General features: G+C 40.5%; 1 protein-coding gene across 10 annotated transcripts in view; it reads right to left on the bottom strand.

The window, feature by feature from the left end:
• Positions 1-5237: 5237 nt before the first annotated feature.
• DAB2 (DAB adaptor protein 2) overlaps positions 5238-21780 on the bottom strand; it is a 335672-nt gene continuing 319129 nt past the window's right edge. For 3 of the 10 annotated variants that reach the window (XM_059916290.1, XM_059916289.1, XM_059916288.1), the window contains exons 9-15: positions 21648-21710; positions 16271-16924; positions 15126-15285; positions 10045-10677; positions 9195-9304; positions 6940-6975; positions 5238-5621 (exon numbers count right to left, since the gene is read on the bottom strand). In XM_059916290.1, the coding sequence (XP_059772273.1) occupies positions 5559-5621; positions 6940-6975; positions 9195-9304; positions 10045-10677; positions 15126-15285; positions 16271-16924; positions 21648-21710 (1719 nt within the window). In that variant the 3' untranslated portion in view covers positions 5238-5558. Of the gene's footprint in view, positions 5622-6588; positions 6976-8526; positions 8598-9194; positions 9305-10044; positions 10678-15125; positions 15286-16270; positions 16925-21647; positions 21711-21780 lie in introns of those variants that run through there. The other 7 variants (XM_059916292.1, XM_059916291.1, XM_059916293.1 and 4 more) reach the window with 7 other exon arrangements.

Below are 21780 nucleotides of genomic sequence, written 5' to 3' on the forward strand. Positions count from 1 at the left end.
TGGAATTAAAAAAAAAGAGTAGTGGTAACAAGTAGGGAGGCTATGAGCTGTAGTCATGTGATATGATTATTGATGACTGCCCAAGACACAATAAGAAAAATCCTATTTATTTTGAAAATGGAAGTGCATTAGTTACAGTGGGAATTTTTACATGCTATAAAACAGTTTTATGAAAAGATTTAGTAATGAGTTCCTAGCTTTTATAGGCCAGGGAACATATCTTATCTTTAAACATTAGGTACTATTTTCTCTCAGAACCATTTATGTTCTTATACCTTGTCTGTGTGACTTTTCATTTACTAAATATCAATGTTGTGGAAGATTCATCTATTTATATTTATGAAAACTGAGCCTCTTAAACCTTATACAATTAAAAAAAAAAAAAGAATCCGTCTGCCAATGCAGGGGACACAGGTTTGAGCCCTGATCCAGGAAGATCCCACATGTCACAGAGCAACTAAGCCCGTGAGCCACAACTACTGAGCCTGCACTCTAGAGCCCACAAGCCACAACTACTGAGCCCACACGCCACAGATACTGAGCCGGCGTGCCACAACTACTAAAGCCTGTGTGCCTAGAGCTGGTGGTCCACAATAAGAGAAGCCACCGCAGTGAGAAGCCCGTGCACCGTAACGAAGAGTAGCCCCCGCTTGCCACAACTAGAGAAAGACCACGCGCAGCAACGAAGACCCAACGCAGCCAAAAATAAATAAATAAATAAATAAATAAATAAATAATAAAAAACCGTTGAAACCTCTTGTGCAGTGACTTGTAGTTTCCCCCCCACTTCCATTTTATTATGTGTGGTGACCTTCATGGTACAAACTCACAGAGACTAGTCCTCTACATTCTTTAGCTTCTACCTTCTAGCAAAAGTGCCTTACCATTAGCTTTGCTGACTGTGCTCTCAGCTGTGCTTCTCTTCTGCCCTGAGGGCGCTATGGAGTCAAAGACTGCCCTGATCTACATTTGGAGGTCGGCCAACTTGGGGTTAAACTATGACCCAGGCATGTGGGAAACACATTAGCTAATCCATCACCCATTTCCAAGGCCCTCTTGCCAGGACTGGCTTCATGGGCACATGAAGTAGCACAGGGCTCAGCACTCAGGAGGGCCCCAGGCTTTGTTTAATGCTCTGCTGGTGCCATCTTGAAATTCTGAATTTTACGTTGGGACTTCTGTTTTGAAAGCAAAGTTTGATGGGAAAGTGGAGCCTGTGCACAAACAGAAGAAATATGCACTGTGTGTCCCCCTTTCCATGACACCCCATTTGCACAGAGTGTTTATGTTGCCCTGTGAACATGGGATTCAGGTGGATTTATGATGCGTGGGAGTTCAGTGGCTCAAAGTAAAAGTGAGTATAAGGTAAGTATGTTACGTCTAAGACTAAGTTGGGGGGGTGAAGTGGCTGTGGGTGGGACACTGACAGCCCTGAGAAGTCACACTCTCTGAACCAGAACTTCCTTCCAACCCACACAAAACCCCACAAATGACCAAGAAACATGATCATATCTTTCTTACTAGTGTTCCTTCCCTGCATCAGCATCCATGTAATGCTGAAAATAACAATATAGAAGGAAAGAAAAAATAGGGCAACACGTAGTTTCTTTTTTTCTATCTTTTTTTACTCATTAGTGAGATGTGCTGGTAGGATGCACATGTGTCAGGAAGTGAATTAAAAACAGTTGAGTTAGCTTTGTGCCGTGTTTCTAACGGTTCTGGGAAGAATGAAATACGTGCAAATACATGTGCATATATGAGTGATGAAATACAAAAATTGTGTAATTTCAGTGATTCCACATATAAATTAAAGATTAGAGTTAAAATTCAAGCTAATATTTTAATATTTTAATTTTTCTTTATTAGAACAACACTAAATGGCAAACAAAATACATCATGTTAAGAGAGAGATTTCAGAAGAAAGGAGATAGCTTTATATTTTATTGCCTTTAATGGCACTTTTTCCCCTGCTTTTTGAACAATGGATTTTTGCTCCATTTTTGTTTTTATTTTGCTCTGAGCCCCGCAAATGACCCAGCCAGCCCTGCCTCTTCCTTTCTATAGAAGTTGGTAAAGTTAAAATCTTGATTTCCCAGCCTCCCTTACACTGAGCAGTGGCCACGTGACCACATTCTGGCCAGCGAGCCATAGCTGAAGTCCACTGGAAAGGCTTGGGGAAAACTGAAATGCCTGGTTCGAGGAGCAGACATTGATTGTACTGCCTTTCCCCTTCTGCCCTACTTGAACAGTAATATCCTATTTGGTGCTATGCAGCCATCTTGTGACCATTAGGAAATAAACATAAGGAAAAAGCCAAAGGCTATAAAAGTTGGAGTGAAAAGCTAAGCGTCTGTGTCCTTGAGGGTCTTGTTGAGCTGCTGAGCCAACACCAGCAGGCATCAATCTAGACTTTTTTGTGAAAAAAATAATCCCCTACTAATTTTAGCCACTGTGAGCCTTCCATTACTCTTGTCCATTCATTACTAGTGGACTCGTGGGCCCTGAACTGCCTGCCTTGCCCAAAGTCTTTCATCAGAGGAAGAAAATTCTTCCTTCTTTCAGCCCTATTGTTTCCACCATCAAGGCTCTCTACTAGTTTCACAGGCCAGTGAGGGAGACAGGGAGGCAATGTCCTACTGACCCTTCCTTCTCTTCCTCATCCCTCTCTGCTATAGCTCCTGTGTTCCAGCACTCCTCTTAGCTGCTCCCAAACAAAAGGTTCTGTGATGATCCATCAGTGTAAGTAGGTACCTGGTGGAGGCAGCCTCAGACACACCCCAGAAACATCCAAAACCCAGACTCAGACCAGTCGGGTCACCCTGTAACTTTTGGACCAGCAGTAATGTCTCTTTCTTACAATTAAGGTAAGATAATAGAGATTGAAGTCAAGCAAATGAAAAAGAATTGACAGAAAACTCCACAGCTAACATCATAAGGAAAACTTAGTCTGGAGCCCTTCATAGTTAGATTTTTTTTTTCTTCTTCTTCTTCTTCTTTTATGATCACTCCATCTTTGGTCCCCGCAGAAGCCCAGTTTCCTTGCCACGAGAAGCCGCCACTGTCATCTCCCTGGAGACTGGCACTCGTATGATTTCAGCACATGGTAGAGGTCCAGTTATTAAGCACATACTTTCAGAGAAGCAATGGAGAACAAGGGGCTCAGTCCCTCATTAAGTGCGACGACACCTGGGTGGGCCTTGTCCATCAGCATTGCTGTAATTAGGACACGTTAACAGGGCCGCTGCCGCCACAGCCCGTGTGTGTCCATGTTTGGCATATCGACTTAGGACATGAGACGTAGTTGTTTTTAATAGATGGGGGTTCGTTAAAACATAGCATTTCCCAGCAAGAATTAGGCATTTTATTATTTAGCAATCTCCTCCAACGGTTATAATAGCTTAAATATTTACCAGGGACTGTTGGGGAGCTCCTGCCTTTCACTAAGAGACTTTGTATTGAAGCTATTCCAGGAATATGGGTCAGAGTCCTCACTTGTCAGCTTATTGCAGGGTCAACCAAACTCCTGCGTTAGCTATATCCTCTGTTCTTTCCCCTCCCTGCTGTCACAACAGGAAAGACACAGAATCATACTCTGTTTGGCTCTCGAGACATGACGGTTAATATTTTGACGGAGGAGTTTGAAATCACTGCCTGAAAAGATCTCCCTACATAGCTGAATGAGACCTCAGCTATGGTTCATTGTCCAGAACGTGGTCACATGGCCACAGCTACGTGCAAGGGAGGCTGGGAAATCAAGCTTTCAGCTTTACCAACTTCTATAGTAAAGGTAGTTAAGATGCACAGTTCCACAATCAAATACCTTGGAAACAACTCACTAAGAGTTGAAGCAGATTGTAGCCATTGTAAAGCATGGATGACATTCTCAGATGAGCTGGAACAATAACAGATCCCACCTCGCAGAATTACAGTAGCAACAGAATGAAGTTATGTTGTGTAAATGGTAAAGCACTTCACAAATGCAAGGTTATTTTGAGAAAATCAATACCTTCTCCCTCTGTATTGCCTGTATGTGAGAGAAGTGGAGGCCCAGACTGGCTGTTAAAGTTCAGCTTTTAGCTTAGATCTATGTGATGCTTAAATGAAACCCTCTTCTGTGATAATAGTGTTACCCTAAAAGCTGAATTCCTGGCTTACAGGTGTGAACACCACTGCTACTTAGAGACTCTAAAGAGGTCTGTTTCTACTTTGCAGGGACACTTCAGGAAGCACCTCCCTCGGCTTGGTCAACAGTAGTTCCTACTGCACTGAAGTGAATGTCATCCCTTGTACACACGAGCAAGGGTTAACCTCTGGCAAGATCTTGCTTAAACCACGTGTCAATATCACACAGGTTCAGTGGGTTAGATACACTGCAGAGCATTTGGATAAGCCACATAATTTGTGCAACCTGTGCTTATCAGCAGCCTTCTCCAGTTCATCTGTGGTTTACTGGAAGCTGTTTATGTGTGGGGTCTGTTTCTCTATATTCTACTCCTTGTCAGAAAGAGACCAGATGTTTCAGTTAAAGGGAAAGGTAAGGCCGTACTACCAAACATCCCCAACAGTAAATGCCAATCAATGACACCTACTCTGTCAAGTTCATCTTATTCCCTAGAGGAGTCAAGTTTAACATCAAGACTTCTACACTCAAGCAGGGTCTGCCTTGGGGTCATCTTCCCTGTAGCTCTAGGGAAGCTTGAAATGAATGAGAGCCTTGAACTTTTTTAATAGGGGAGAGTGTTTAAGAGTGTCCTAGTGCTAAAGATATTTGAGCATCGGCCTGCCCACCTAACTCAGAAGCTCAGAAGCCTCTTCTGAGTAGCTTATACAAGTCTGGACCAGTCCACACAGTTGTGTTTTGATGAAGTCAAACATGGCTAACTAAAGAACAAGGGGAGGCAAAGGGTAAAAGGCATGAACCAACAGTTCACTAAAGAATGATTTTTATACTAGACATAATTGAGGTTGTTCTGGTACAGGTCTTATCCGCTGGACTCCCATTAAACTCCCAGGGAAGGACTATGTATAGGTCTGAGAGAGAAAATAGAAGCTTGAAAGGCATGAGACAGTAATTTACCTGTGGTCCTATTTTACGGATTTCCACTTTTTCATTTTTGTGACAATCCAGAATCTATTATAACTAACATTTGCTGACCTTACCCTAGTGTACGCTATACCTTGACTCTACTACGTCAACCAAAAGCAGGGGTCAAATGAACTGATGGTAACACATGAGATTCTGCCATTCCAGTTTATTGAAATGAGTAAATTTTTAGCTTTCTTTGCATACAGAAAAGTGCACAGGAAAATAAGTATGTACAAAACAATTGTGTGGCTGGTCATCACTTTCAAAATTTTTCTACTTTCAAAAATTCAATTCCCTAGAAATAATTGCCTCCAGTTAGCACATTTAGGTATTTGGACATATAAAATACTATTTCAAGTCTGTGTTGATAATGACTGAGTGGGAAGTCAGATGGAAAATGATGCCATACGTGATCAGCTATTATCATTCAACGTAAAACCACAGGACTTTAGCTCGGACTACTTGGAGCCAATCAGTAGAAGTTCATGAGGCCATCATCTTGTTTAGATCCTGAGCAGTCATCCTCTTCTTCCACCTAAAGATAACATTGTATGTGGTTGATTAACACCCACAAGAACCTGAGCACTAGGGGTCAAGAGACAACATTAAAAAACCCAACATAAACAAAACAAAACAAAACAAAACAAAACTCATATGGCAAGAACAAACCCTTTGAACTGTGCTGACAATAGGACTGAAAATGAACTGGAAAGGTTTCCAAGGTTATGAGGAGAAAAATATTGCAGGCATTAGATTTTTAATGATAACACTGCAGATTTTTTCCCCCATTTATCATCCTACTAACTGTAAGAAAGACTGTGTGGCATCAAGAAAGCTTTCCAGTTACTTGATAAAGGCCTGGCATTACCCCAAGTAAGCACCTAACATGTTTGGCACTATCACATTTAACTTTGTGATGTGTTTCTCTTCAGAATACGGTCCTTCTTTGCTGCGTTGAGTTCAATTTTTCTTCAACATGAACTGTTCTTCTGGAACTTCAGCTCAGGAGGATGGCCTCCTATTCCATAGAAAGGATAAAGGTTGTGCCCATTTGCAATTCTAGTTACTGGGATTAGAGATTACTGAGAAGGCAGAGAGGCTTCAGATCTGTGAATCATTAGATTTTTTTGCCCCATAAAACTCTGTTGTTTGTGAAAGAGCAGTAATGTTATATAAACCCAGGAGTAAAAATGACTGAAAAGAGAATCAGAGGGAAAAGAAGAGGAGAGATGAAAAATGATTTTCCCTCATTTGCAATAGCTAGCAAGAGATTGGAGAAAGGACAATTTTGCCCTTGAGAGAAGAATAATGTTCAGAAAGAGAAGTTATATCTTTAAAAACGTTCTTAGGTGTGTTCAAAGTACCCAGAGAGAAACTGAACTTGCTTCCATTTTACTTTAAAAATGCTCTGTAAGTGATGGTCTGAAGCAAGGTTTAAGAAGGTGCCTTGTTCTACCACAATCTTTAGGTTTTATGCTCTGAAACAGAACCCCGAAACACTCTGAACAGCAAGAATTTTAAAATTTATTCAAAACAGTATGATCTGAGGGGTTGTGGTGGCTGCATCACCCAGCCAGAGGGTACACAGCACAGTGTTCTAGAAGGTTCTAGGGACACAATAAACAAGGGTTCAAGGAGGGAAAACTACTTCATTTACATTTAAGCTAGAGAGTTTAGGTTCTTAATTTATTTAAAGCCATAGATTCAGTTTAGCTAAACAGAAAGTGGAAGGCATTCTACAAGTGTAAGAGGCAGCAAGAAATAAGGCAACAGATAATATGTCAAAGCTAGAACGAGGGCAGAGGTCAGGACTTGTCTGCTTATTAGCTTTGTCCTTGACTACTAAGGCCAACCTTTTTGTTCCTCTGGATAGTCAGTATGCCAAGATCCTAGAGAAGTGTGGAGAAGAAAAAACCCATGGTTAGAAATTTTGGGTTGACTATCAGTGTATTAAATATTAAGTTATTATTTTAAAATGTCAGTCATAGTATCTCCTAGGACTGATTCAGGAGGATTGGATAAAATAGTCGATGTAGAATCTGTAATAAAGTGATTAACACAAGTGCTCAATGTTAGCTATTTTCTCCCATGGCGATTGTCCTCCCTACCCCTCAATCTATATATTTAGCAGGTTGACAAAAATTATCCTTCCTTCATGACCTAAAGAAGAAAGGGCCTCCAAAGAGAACTCTAGTCAATTCAATTTAGCGCAAACAATCCTCCTACACTTTCAGTGCAGTTTGTTCCTTTCTATTGTTCGTGTGTTCCTCTCCTGGAGAGGAAGCAATAATGAGCCTCTGTCAAGACTTCTAGCCCTTCAACATCTTCCATATATTGCGCTGCTTTATTAACATTAGAAATCATCTGGACGCTTGTTAAAATGAAGCTTTTCCTCAGCACCGAGGGGGACTCCTTAGGGCTGGGGCCCAGGAATTGGCCTTTTCAGTAATCGCACTCAGTTCTCTGAAGCTGATTTTACGGAAAAGCACTTTCAGAAATACTGTAATTACAGAAGTGGAGTGAGGGGGGCTAATCCAAATTGCAAATAAACTCAAATCTTATTGTTGGTATCAGATTTAAGACATTTATCTATTTAAAAGAATTCAGTTCTACGTGGGTCAAGACATAGTTTGGTAGTCTCACTTGAATGGGGCAAGACTGAAAAAAAATGGGTTTGGGTTCTTTTCATTCTTCCTGTTGTTCTCCTCTTTCAAAATGCAGATAAGTCTCCTCTCCTCCACTAACTTCAACCTTTTAAGATTAAAGTTGCTTCCACTCACTGTTGAGAAAGAAAAACACCCCTCCCCCTTTCCCCTTCCCGGGTCTCAGTCTAAGGTGGTTACACACAATAACTCAGCGAGGATAAAACCCACCAGCAGACTCATGTGAGCTCATACTACTTTTGACGGAGGTACCGGCAGCTGTCACCACTTTGGGATTTAACACCGCCAGACTAGTTCAGACTAATTTGAGGCCCCTCACAAAGAAATACGTATTGATTTGGGAGGCAGAAGTGTTGTGATCATGATCTGTTTGGCTGACCCGTTTGGTGGCTTCAGAAGGTCTTCAGATTTTGAAGCTTCTATAGAAAACTAATTACTAGGAAGCTTTGCAATCACTTCAATATGAAGGTCAAAAATCTAGAAGGCTGTTATGTGTTATATTGAGTTTTACTTCCATACGGAAGTGAAATATCAAAAACACAGGGTGACAGAAATCCATATCCATATGAGTACAGTACTGTTTTTTATAAGTATGAGAACTCTATTCATAAATGTCCAGCCTATTCATTACTGAATTAGTTAAGTATAGCGTTCCATATCTTTTACTTCTCCATTACAGAGGTTTAACTTCTTTCCGATTCTAAAATTAAAATTTCACCCTTACTCCCATGCCACCCTTTTTCACCAAACCTAAGCTTAGCAGGATCTTCTACTTACAGAAGTTAGGCAAAAGGATTTCCAAATGGATCCCTATATACATCAGAAGATGTGGATTGAGGAGAAGCCATCTATGGAGATAAAACCATCTAGTCAATAACTATAATTACAATTATAAGAAAACACCTATAATTAAGACTTCTCAGATCCCTTTTAAAAAAATCACTTAGGTCGCAGACTAATCAGATATTGTATGGGTCTATGATGATTTGTGTTTGCCTGCTTGTGATTGATGTGTGTGTGTGTGTGTGTGTATATATATTATTTACATCAAAACCAAGTTTCAGAATTATGTTTGCCTCCCAATGCAAAATCTTATTTTTATGAGCTAAGTAATTATGGGTGGGAAATTAGGAACTTAAATCTTTGAAAAATTTTTAAAGATAGTATTTTGGCTCAATTTTCTTTCAAAGTGCTTTCCCGAGCTAGGTTAAGTGAGATACAAAGGACTTTTCTATATGATATTTGTTTCTCAAGTTCAGGAGAGTAGATCCTGCAAAAATAATCTTTCCCCAGTTTGAGTTGAGGTTTACACTGCGATCGTTCTCAATGATAAATCTTATTCAAATGTCCTTTACCGTCAAAGATACAAGCAAGGTTAATTCAGGAGGCGGTAACTCTATGTGGCATGTGCTCTGGAGCATCATCTTCTAATAGTTGATACTTACAGAGGCTGGTGATGAACGGAAAGAATCTTTAGAGAAGGGGTTCTCAAATGCATTGTCAGCAGATTTGGTAACTGGCAGGGCACCTTGTCTGGGAGCTGGCTTTGGTAGTTCTAGAAGGTGAAAAAGTAGTCAGTAGACAAGCTTTCCCCAAATACCTGCACAAGTTCTCCAGCCAGGCTTATCTTAGAAATTAAGTTCCATACTTTTGAAATTGACATCGATGGAACAAAAATCACCACCAAATATCAGGACTCCCAGTGATTATTACAGGCAAATTCATCCCTTCTTGGAAGAGGAAGCCATGCATATTCGCTTGAAGTGGAAGAGATTCAGAATTCCCTCACTTAAAAGCACCTACATGGCAAACCTTCACCAAGCCTTGAGGCCAACACAGAAGTAAAAGCTCCGAGAGATTAAATCACTAATACAGTACAGCGAGCATTCAAATACTGGTTGCATTTTGAAGCTCTTTCGTTCTACCACACCGTTTTAACTTTCCTCATTAGATGGGTAGTACCGTCCATACATACCTACTCATGAAAAAATGAGTCCTTATCATACATACAGCCTCCAGGTGCCATGACCCATTGAATTTCAATAGCTCCTGGCAGCCCTTTTAAGAATTGTCACAAGAGGGCAGCATTGGGCCAGCCCTTAGAAACAGCTAACTAAGGTAAAGAGTTAACTCCATAAGGTAAATGGTTAAGTTGTCTCCATAACCCCTGCTAAGCAAAAAGAGCAAGAGTAAAGCTATTGGTGGGTCGGGAGAGGGTTCTTCTGAGGGACTCTGTGGGCCCATGTGACAGTGAAATACTTGTTGGTACAGTTGACAGAGAAGTAGGTAGCTTACCATTGATCTTTCTCAACAGTTGATTAGCGTCAAAGTCATCATGGTCTGCATTCTCCTGAGGAATGCCAACTTTGTTGTTGAAGTAGTTGGAGAAGGCACTTGAAGTCCCAGAGGAATTCTGTTCTCCTTTCCTTGCTGGCACAGTAGGTGGCTGCCGCAGTTGGAAGTCCTTAAACATTTCTTTCACTTCCTTGACTTCTTTGTCCCCAAGTGGGTCCAAGGCAACGAAGGCATCGCTGGAGACGTCCTTCGGAGGGCCAGTTCTGGGAGGTGGTTGAGGAGGAGTGACCAGGAGAGAGGAGAGCATAGAAGGGGGCTGGGCTGACACAGCAGGAGCTGGAAAAACATTGCTCTGAAAAGGATTCCCCAGCGGGCTGGTTGATGACCAAGTATTGGGTGTCACGGATGCTGATGGGCCCCAGACTACAGGTGCTGGAGGTGAAGCTGAGGCTGCAAAGGATGAAGGCTGGTTCCAACCTGGAACAGCTGGGCTTGTGGTAAAGACGATTGGCTGACTGAATCCTGAAGGCTGACCAGCCATCATAGTGCCCGGGACCATTGTAGTGGATTGACTGAAGACTAAGGGTGCTGGGTTCCATGGTCCTGTCTGAGCAGATATAACTGGCACACCACCTGAAGGAAGGAAGTGGGATAAAGGACTTATCAGGAAACTAGCCTGAAGAGGATTCTTGAGTTTCAGAAAGTCAACTCTCCGGAGAGCAGTTTTAGAGAGCATCTACATGCCAAACCTTTATTAAGCCTTGAGGCTGACATGGCTTTTATTAGATTATTTCACTCTAAAGACGAATTAGCTGTAGCAAGCATTTAAATGCTGGTTGCATTTCGAAGCCCTTTCTTTCTTCCACACCTTTTTAAGTTTCCTCATTAGATAGATAATACAGTCCATAAGTACCTAGTCATAAAAAAGAAAATGAGCCCTTCTCATACGTACACTGATGTAATTCAAACAGCTAGAACAGAGCCTGTCAATAGCATGAACCTACGTGTTGAGTAAATACATTTACATATAGAAACCATGCTTGTTATGAAGTAAATTAATATAATCCATCAGATACTCTTGAGACACTGGTTTAATCTTTTCATTTGGCAACTGGCTCATGTCTGAGGTCTTATGGAGACTAGCCATCAGGCATGTGCATTAGGCTTTAACATGTTTACATCCCGAAGAAACCATTTCAAAGCTTCCTTGCTTTTAAATGTTGCCAAGGTGGACACAGATATATAAAAGGATGATAAAATTTGGTTGATGCCAAGATAGTTTTAGACGTTTATATACAAAAATGGAGGAAAGGCTAGTTTTCCTAGGAGAGCTGTTTCAAATAAAAGTGCTTCCTGCCATGTGTCACTCACTAAACTTTGCCAGAAGTTAGAACAGAGTATTTAAAAGAGGAAGAGGAAGAGGAAGAGAGGGAGATGAGATAAAGTGAAGCAAAAAAACAAACAAAAAAAACAACCCTTGCAATGTAACTAACCGCCTGTATCCAGGCATCTGCTCTTTGTGGGGAAATGGCTCTATCACCTGCACCCTTGCCATTGTTGATTTGTAATTCATTAAATCACTAAAATCTAGGTCTCGCCAATGTGTGCCCTCCTCTCCTTGAGAAGCTCATTCCCTACATCTTGTTCTGATACGTAGCACATTTTCTCTTCTGCCTCTTCCCAAGTGTATTAATGACACAAACTGTCACCACTAACAGAAAACCTAAATTCAGCCTCATACCTATTCACAAACGACACTGCTCTCAAAACCTACTTGCTTTGAGCTTTGGAGCAGAGCATCCTTTAGTCATGAACGTTCTCTAACCAAAGTAGGAGAAGGCCTTCAAACTTGGGTTAGGAATGTGTTTGTTTCCAGAGTGAGAAATATTTTTAAAATAACGTTCAGGGGCTGATATAGTAAGATGTTGTATCCTGAATTTTCTTGGGATTGGAGCTTGGTGTTACTTGACTCAACCGTCATCAGGAACAACAGCCATTTGGCCGTGAACACAAGGTGTGCTCACGAAGACTGCTGGGTTTCAGTGGTGGGTCATCTTACTAAATCAACATGCTTATTTTTGGGGTGAGGAAACTGGGTACAAGAATATGAATTATTACAATTGGGAGGGTCACAGTCTGTGACAGAGACTAAAACTCAGGCATACCACCTCCAAATCCAGCACTCTATCCTCCTGTTCTGTCTCCTTGGCATCAAGGAACAGAACTATATTTTTTATTAGAATGTTAATTCAAATACTTATTTGACATATACAGAAATTACACTTCATGTACACTCAAGAGTATACATACAGGCAGACCTCAGAGATATTGCAGGTTTGGTTCCAGACCACTGCCATAAAAGGAATATGGCAATAAAGTGAGACACACAAATTTTTTGGTTTCCCAGCCCATATAAAAGTTATGTTTACACTATACTGTAGTCTAGTAAATGTGCAGAAGCATTATGTCTAAAAAAACAGTGTACATACCTTAATTTAAAAATACTTTATTGTTAAAAAATGTTAACCATCACCTGAGCCTTCAGCAAGTCATAATCTTTTTGCAATAGAAACATCAAAGATCATCGATCACAGATCACCACAGCAATATAAGAATAATAAAAAAGTTTGAAATATTGCAGGAATTACCAAAATGTGATGCAGAGACACGAAGTGAACAAATGCTGTTGGAAAAATGGCGCTGATAGACTTGCTCGACTCAAGGTTGCCACAAACCATCAATTTGTAAAAAACTCAGTATCTCCAAGGTGCAATAAAATGAAGTGCAATAAAATGAGGTATGCTTGTATTCCTTTCACAACCAATCAAGGGAACAGTTCTCTTAGATCCTATAATACAGGCTTCTAGAAGTGGGTTGAGTTTGAACAAAGTTATTGCTGGCATTTTAAAACCAATTACTTAAATTTTATTAACTGAAGCCAGAGTCACTCACTAATAATTTACACCAATTGGATGTGCAAAAATTGGGTAGAATTTTACCATCTTTCATGTTGGATGACTTGCCTTCCCTTAGGAAAATGTGTGGCTTTAGTCCTAGATGGTATTAGTGGGAGTGGTGGTAAAAGACAAAAATACTTTTGCGAGGAATTAAAGGCTTTCCCAGTGTATACTTAGGCCAGCCTTCATTCCCATCTACCAGATCCCACGCATCACGTTTCTAAGATAGTTAAGGTCCTGCTGGAGAAAGGTAAGGAAAAAGAAAGTGTGGGTATAAAAAGTTAGTTTTATTAAACTTTAGATGATAGATTAAAGCACGGGGCAGCTAGTCAAAGCCGAAGGCTCAGCTTTCTACAATGCCCTTTCCCCACCCCCAGTTCCCCAGAGGAAACGGTCCCCCAGCTGGGTCCAGCGGAAGCCAGACCTACAACCTTCCATGGCTTGGCTGAGGATCCCTGCTAGTGGACAGGGGCTATACTGTAGGGCTCAGTTTGAGTCCCATGTCCAAACTGGGAAGAATCATCAGTATTCTGCAGTTGTATACCCCAAGGCCTCAACAGGGGCACCTAGCCAAAAAGCTTCACTTCGTCTGAATAAATTAACAGTTATAGGGTCCAGCTGTATTTTCAGGCTGACTTGTCAAACATCGGCTGTAAAAATTCTTCGGGGCATTGATATGAAACTACAAAGCTCTGCGATGTGACCTAGTCGTAGGCGCTGCATGCAAGCTCTCTATCCTTCTGCAGGGAAAGCACCAACTAGCTCCACTTGAGGGTGGAGGAGAAAGGGATGCAGAAAGGGGAAGACCCCAAGAGATATGAAGTGCTTGGGGAGAGTCTCCTGATGGTGTAAATGCCAAGCAGAGACCTGGAACGAGTGGGCTTCTCACACCTGCAGGGATTTCAGCCACTCAGCAGGTGGGAAACAACCCTCCTGTTGCTACCACACTCCAGATATGATGGAACAGATCTAAGATGACAGAACCAAAATATTTTCCTTTGCCGGAAAACAGCAGGAAAAAAAAAGAGTCCTGATGATTGACTCAGCAGGAGGCAGAGAAAGCCAAGATCCCTGGTCAAATTTTACAAAATAGGGGAGAGTCTCCCTTCACCTATAGCCCCCCTCAGCCCCCTCCCAAGACAGAGTCTATTTGGAGCTTGTAGAGGAGCCAAGAAGTAGAAAAACAAAGAGAAGCTTCAGCGGGAGAGCAAAGACCATTGTCGGGGTTTCTGAAGACTGTTCCATGGAGGCAGGAGAGAACTGGAGGCTTTAGGCAAAGAGTAGCAGGGCCAGCCCTCGGCCGAGTGGCTTTCCCCAACGTCCTGCCACAGAGTGGCTCAGTGGCTTGCAGAGCTGGTGACACATTTTTGAATGACAGCTGCATCACCTCTCAGGTATCTGATAAAATTCCATCTCTTCCCTTATTTCTGTGTTCTTTTCAACTTCAGACTTCTATACTGTGGACTTACTAACTCTACTAAGGCACCCAACTAGCCAAAATACCAGCAAGGAGCTGCTAAGGCTTAAGTATTCAGAGACTGATCAGGATATATGCCTGTCTCACACCTACCATATGCCTAGAAACAGAACTGGGCTCAGAACCTGGCACTTTCATTCAATTACTCACACTTGCTTCAGATTTAACTTATAGCCCCCTCTTGGGGTGTATATCCCTTCCAAGAGGGATATTGGTTAAATAGGGGATAGGGCTTCAATTTAGTAATGGAGAATTGCATGGAAGACATGCATGTTGCTACTTTTTCAAATAGAGACGATAGACAAGGCTCTCTCATCTCAACCCTGTTTCTCCAATGAAGCTGGTCTGGGCTTCAGAATCCCTTACAATTGTCTTCAGTAAGCCATGACCAGTTGGTTCAGGTTAAGTGCAATACTAAAAATGGATTTCTTCTCACATGCCAATTCAAGGAGTCAAATTCCAGTTACAAGTCAAGAGTACCTAATAGGGGTGGGTTGTACAGAAGTAAAAGTGGGAGAAAGGCTCCCTATGATGCTCAAATCTTATGCCCCAGGAACCCGTATGGATATGAAGTGCTCCCTCCTATGAATTACCATCTTAGAGTGAAAGTAACAGAGCCAAACCTAACTCCATCTCTAAACACCTACCTAGACCCCCAAGGGGCCCTACTGGGGCAGGAGCACTGGTTTTGAAGAGGTCCAGGGGGTTGGTCTGTAGGGTTGCAGGTTGTCCTGTAGATGTCTGGCCTGGAGGTTCTGAGACGGGAGGAGCAAAGATGTCTGATGCAAGTAAGTCTTTTGCTGGAGACTGACAGGGCAGAGAGGGACACAGAGGAGTTACTCAGGAACAGTGAAATACAGCTCTATTCTGTTCCCTACTCTGTACCTCGAATTTGGGAAAACAAAAAGAGAAACTTTTTCCCATTATTGATAAATTACTATAACAAACTCCAAAAGACAAAAAAAAAAAAAAAAAAAAAAAAAAAAAAGCCACAGCACCCGGCAATGGACAGAATATTGGGTCTTGGTGACTGATGCAATGGAGGACCTTCAAAGTGAAATCTATTTTGCTGATTTACACATTTGTATCTGTCTGGTCTCCTTATCAGCTAAACGCTTGAAGCTGGGAGAGAAAGGGCAACTATAAGTAAGTAGCCTAAATATTTTGATCCTTCTTCTGGATTTAAATCATTCTGCATAAAGATGATACAGTAGTCTAATCATTAGGCCAGCATATTCCAATGAGATTTTTTAAATGAAACTTATATAAACCACATTTTAAATTGCTTTTGAAGGAAGTGGTAATAGTAAATATATGTTTCTTTTAAGACAATGGATTGTTCAGTCATTAATCAGAGGAGACAAACTCGAGAATTTTAGACCACCACCTTGGACATGAATGCAATATGGGGGGTGTATGGGGACGTGTGTTAGTACGGGGAAGGTACAAAGGGAATCACAGGAACCCTTCCCCTCCCCTCCCAGAACATGATGATCAAACTTACCGGAGGTACAGAAGCATAGCAGCATTAAAAACGGAAAAACTTGTGTTTAGTTAATAATATGTGACGACATGCAAACGGAAAGCAGGGTGTGACAAACACTGCCGAGTGAAAAGCTTAAAAAGGGTGACAATTAGAGGAAAGTATTCCTGGAGAACGATGTGCCTTATCCCACCTTCTATTTTACAGCCACACAGGAAACTACAATAGCAGCAGGAAAGAGAGCTTGCATCACACCACCCTTTGGTACCGAACATGCATTCTGCCAATGGATATGTGAAGACAATTCACCTTAGCAGTCCTTCTGCCTCTTCCCGGTTTGGTACTTTGTGGAGGTGGGATAATGGCTATGGAGTCATGTGGTGAGGACTGGACAGAGCTTTCCAAGTCCTGCTTTACGCCATTCGGTACGGGCAGTCCTTTGGGAGGGCTTCCCACAAAAGGGTTCGGGGAGGATTTGATATGGAAGCCGTTCTGTTCTCTTTCAGATACCCCATTGTGAGTTCTCACTGCTGGCTGTGTTTGCGTACTTGATAAGGGCCACAGGCCTGCCTGAGCTTCCTGTTTGCCAGTCCGGTTAGAGATTTGGTCAAATTGCTGACCAAAGTAATCAACATCCCCATTCAGGGGCCCATTACTCAGAGGGGTAGACGAGCTACTCAAATTCTCTTTCTTCTGATCTGGAGATTTGAGAGAATCAGACGAAGAGGGTGTCGATTGGTCTGGCTGTGCAAAAGGATCGTCACGGAAAGGATCAGGGTTAGGGGTGGGAAAGAAGTTGAGATTGGCAGAAAAGGCATTTTCAGGCAAGAAAGATGCCTGAGGCTTTGGTCGAGGAAGAGAGCAGGAGGTGATGCCATTTGTTAAGAATAGATTTTCTCGTAAAGGATTCTGATTGGTGTCGATTTCAGAGTTTAGATCCACTAACAGGATATCTTTGCTTTCCTATCACATTTGGAAAGAAAAAAAAAAAAGAAAGTGTTAGTCCATGTTGTGACTTCAAATGAGAAAGCTACATAAGATGACTAGGATTATCAAAATTTCCATTAGATTTCAGTCTTACTGGTTGACCATTACCTCCTCCCATCGCGTCCCTGAGTGCGTTTACTAGTTGTAGAATAGGTCCTCCCTGCCCCTCCCAGGCCCTTTTAAGTCTCAACTTCATTGGCCCTTCATTCAGTGAAATCTTACTGTTGTTTACTTTACATGTCTCCCCTCACCCTTTCAGACTGGCTGAGTTCATAATCATCATTGTTTCAATTCATGCCTTTGACAGTCTTAAAGGGAATTGATTTCAAGTCACTCTAAGTGACTATCTAAGTATATTGAGCTTGAAGGAAATGGCCTAGCCTCTCTTCCTACATGATGTACACTCCTATTGTATCCCCAGAGTCACCTAATATCACCTCTCTAAATGAGTGAATTCATTGCCTAATATAGTCATATCTTATAATTCTAGTTATAATAAAGTTTAAGGTCAAATATATTTCCCTACAATTGGTCTTTCCTCTAGCGGGGCAAAGAAGATTTTCCCCTCACAGCACAGCCTGCCAGGTATGCCTCTTTAAATACTTAAGGATCTTTTTGAAGGTGTAGCCAAGTTGGCTCTCTCATTCTCATCATCCTAGTCTCTCCTCTGGACGTACTCTTTCGTCTATGTCCTTCTAAGAACATGATACTCAAAATACTGATATAATCTAACATAATATATCACATTAACCTCTCATAGTTGTACCTTTTTTCATAATATAGTTTAGTGTTGCCTGTGTCATGACAGGAGTCTCCTCTACTTAGTGGATAAATTCAACTAATGTTTAAGTCACCTTTAATTTATGTATAATCTAATCTTTAATTTATGTATAAGGTGGAGATACGGGTTTAAGAGTTAATTTGAAAGACATACTAAATGAATAACTCTACAAATTCTATTCCTTCCCTATTATTTTTCAGTTATGTTAATTATTTGGATTCTCAATTGTCAGATATGACATTCTTCTCAGCATAAAAGCAGCAAATTTGATAAATCTGACACGTCTTTATTCAGGTCAATGACACAACTAATTAGGATTCACCCTGGGATATAGCTGTCATACTGACAGACCTTCCTTCTGATTGACTTTGATCAATTAAATACTTAACTATGCTAGCCACAGAAGAATATAAACAATAAAAACTGTCGAGCTGAAATGGAAGTTAGTTTTCTAGCATTATCCTGGGCAGATTATTAAATATTTTGGTCATTGTGACAATGATCAAGATGATCTCAAGGGAATATAAAATTCTCAAACTAGTAAATAAAAAGGGAGACTGAATAGGTCTCCTCAGCTTTAAGAGAAAAGAACAAAATTTTTAAAATTTAGGTCCTAAATCAGACCTAATCGGTATTCTATATTTTGCCTTCCTTCACTGTTAGGTATAAAGGCACAATTTTTAAAAGCCAGCTTTTCTCTTTATAACCCGAAGAACTTGTCAGAAGAGAGAGCTTGTAATTAAAAAAAAAAAAAAAAAAAAAAAAAACTTAAAAAAAAATCAAAGAAATTGATTGGAAGGCTTCTTAATGTAGGGATCTTTAACAATCAAAAGGTAGGACAAAATGTATTATGAAAGCTTGTGATTGTAATATTTATTCATTTATTATGAGCCACCTCTGGGTTAGAACAGTTGGGTGTTCACAGCTGGTAGAGTTCTCCTTCATTTACTTCAGAAGAAGTCCTTAGGACACCAAACAGGAGCCACAATGTTAGACTTCTGAATAGTCACCCTATAAGTAAAATGTATAAGGCTCTCCTCAGGTTGAGGTTGTTGTTAATCCAAGATTAAGAGTCTGATTCATAGACTACAACTGAAAGATGTAAGACTTCTCGTCCACCCCCTTGGTCAGCATTTCTTTAATTCTCTGTTGTACTGTAAACACTGCATCCACTTGGCCGTCATGTAAGCACCTGAGAGACAAGAACTGAACATGAAATATAGTCCCTGCTGTTAAGGGGCTCCAGTAAGAGGGTCAAGCAGGCAACCAAGAAGGTGTCTGCACAGACAAGGTTTAAAATACTAAGTTCTAGACTAGCTCTTCTCCAGGTAGCTTACCTTGCCTAACCATTCCAGCCTACCAAATCCTGGACCTCCCTACTCAAAGCCTTCAGTGACTTCCTGCCACTCCCCAATATTAAAATAATCTCCATTAGCCAGACTTTCAAAATGACCCACCAGGCGAACTCGTTTACTTTTAGCCTAACTACTACTCTATTTTCCTACATACTTCAAAGACCCAACTCAAGTTCAGATTCTTTACAAAGCTTTTTCTCATTGATCCTTCTATTTCAACTTCACCTGTGCCCACCCATGGCATCTTACGTATATATGACACTGTGCTTTGTGCCCTGATTCCCATCCCCATACCAGATTTGATGGGGAAACCACACTTTATGTTCTTTTCATAATAACCATGCTTTCAAATGGTCAAGTTTTTAAAGTTAGAGATCATGACTTTTTGGTCTTTTTTTCTTTTCCTTTTTTTTTTTTTTTTTTGAGATACCGTATGGAAGAATATTGTTCAAGTGGTTTGGTGATAAAAATTACATTCTAAGGTATGCGACTTAGTTTGCAACATGAGCTTTACTTGAAATGCAGAAAACTATTTTGTATAAATGTTGGGGGAAGGGTAGCTGGGTTAGGGAACCACTAATAAGGTCTAGGTAATTTAGATTTCTGCCTTTCTTCATCTCTTCCAGAGCAACTGATGTGAGATTTCAAAATTTTTAAACATGCTGGTTTTATCAAGGAGAGATAAATCTATTTCATGACCTATGAATATGGAGTCAGTATGTAAGAACACACTGGCAAAGTCTAACTAGCACATAATTAGCGCCATTAGCATTCTTTTACTTATCAGATACCATCACTTTGATGGTATTTATCATTTTAATTTATTGTTAGTTTAACTAAAACTTGCATTTTATTTCAACAAGCCAAAAATTCTTAGAATGCGTAAAGTCTAATAAGAATGAGACTCAAGATTACTCGTGTTGTTTTTCATTTCCTTTTTTAGAACTTTCTAGAAGTCTACAGAAGCAGATTAAACAGTCAGTGCTTCCTTGCCTATCCCACTGGAATTCTACATCATAGCTTGAGTGTTTTGGTCTCTTTCGATATAATACTGGTTTCAATGTCAGTTATACTTGGAATGAAGGTCATTCAGATGTCAATTTACTTTGGGAAGGGAGCTACTCACGGAGGAGGTTGGCAAAGTTGCCTAGGAATCAAAAAACCTCAGATCTACGATGGACCTTTCAGGATGATCTAATCTGGTATTTCAAAAAGTTTATCCTTACACAATGGTAACAAATGTTATGAAAAATGAAAAGTTTTACAGACAAATGAGTTAGGACTCACTACTTGAAAGAACATTAAATGGGCTTCTCTAATGCAGGCTTTTTAGGATCTCTAAACGCTATATTATGCATTGTGATTCTCATAGAAGGAGGGGTAGAGAAGAGTGTCTGCAGCCCCTGCTCCTCCCCATCTCACTGGGCCTGGGCGTTTGTGTGAAATTGCATAGGCATGCCATTCTCTGCAGTACTCCAGCAAGCGGGACTTTTAGTCCCCAATCTGCTGCTGCTTTAATTCCTATGACCTTCTTGGTCACAGAGGCTTGCTTGATAATTCCCTGATATAAGAGACCCCTAGATAAACCTTCTCCCCAACGTTCTAGACTGACACCCTTTTTGTCTAGTTATTGCCTTCTCATCTTTTATGTTCAAGTCCAGAAACTCACTTACTCAGAGGCATTATCTGAACCTCTAAACTGGATAAATACCTTGTAAGTAACATCAACTGTTAGGCTTTCTGATTAGTTTTAATGTTGGTCTCCCTGCTAGACAGTAAACTCCATGATGTCATTGACATTGTGCCCTGCAAACAGCAGGTACTCAAGAAACTGTTAAATAAATAAGTTGTAAGAAGTCATTCAAAATTACAAGTAATTTCACTTGAGGGCTGTTTTGGAAGGTCTGAGACTTAGGCTTAAGCCTTGAAACTGGACCTCTGCTTGGGTCAATGAGAGTTTTTTTGAATCACCATTTCCTTATTTGTAAAGAAAAATACTGCTCCATTCTCACAGAGTTGTTACAGATCAATCAATAATAAGACTTGATACACTATAATATCCTATAAAGAATGAGCAACTCTTTTAACAAAGACAAGCTTTGGTTAAATATAACTGAGCCTCTTGTTTTAAGTCTTATTTTACACCAAGCTTATGCTGCTAAATCACAACAGAAAGAATAGAAAAAAAAAAAAAAAAAATGAAGAGGCCAGGAGTCTATACAGTTAGTCATCTAACAAACATATTTCCTTCAAGTATGCTTACACCAAGGATTAATATTCAGCTCCTCCTTCTGATCCTAAGTAATACCAAGACGGACTACACTGCCTGACCTATTGCTCAGATTTAACTTCTAAGCAATATTAATGTATCTGAAGTAGTGCTGATAGGCTCCCGTGGTGACTTAAGATGCAAATTTGTTCTAGTAACCATTTACACTTTATGCAGAAAAATCAGCAGTCACCTTCCAAGTTTCAATGAGATGCTCAAGATTTCTCATTAATTGCCAATTTGAGTTATAGATGTCATTTCCATTACATTGCAAATTTAAAAACAGACACTTACTGTTGGACTACTTAGGTCAGGAGGTGTAGACATGTCCCCAAACAAATCCATCTGGTCAACACCCTTAAAAAAGTATTTTGATTAGATTCAGATGTGTCTATTAAAAAAGATTATTTTGTATATTGTTGTAATT

This window comes from Balaenoptera ricei, chromosome 3 (genome assembly GCF_028023285.1).
Source record: "Balaenoptera ricei isolate mBalRic1 chromosome 3, mBalRic1.hap2, whole genome shotgun sequence".
NCBI classification, from domain to species: Eukaryota; Metazoa; Chordata; class Mammalia; order Artiodactyla; family Balaenopteridae; genus Balaenoptera; species Balaenoptera ricei.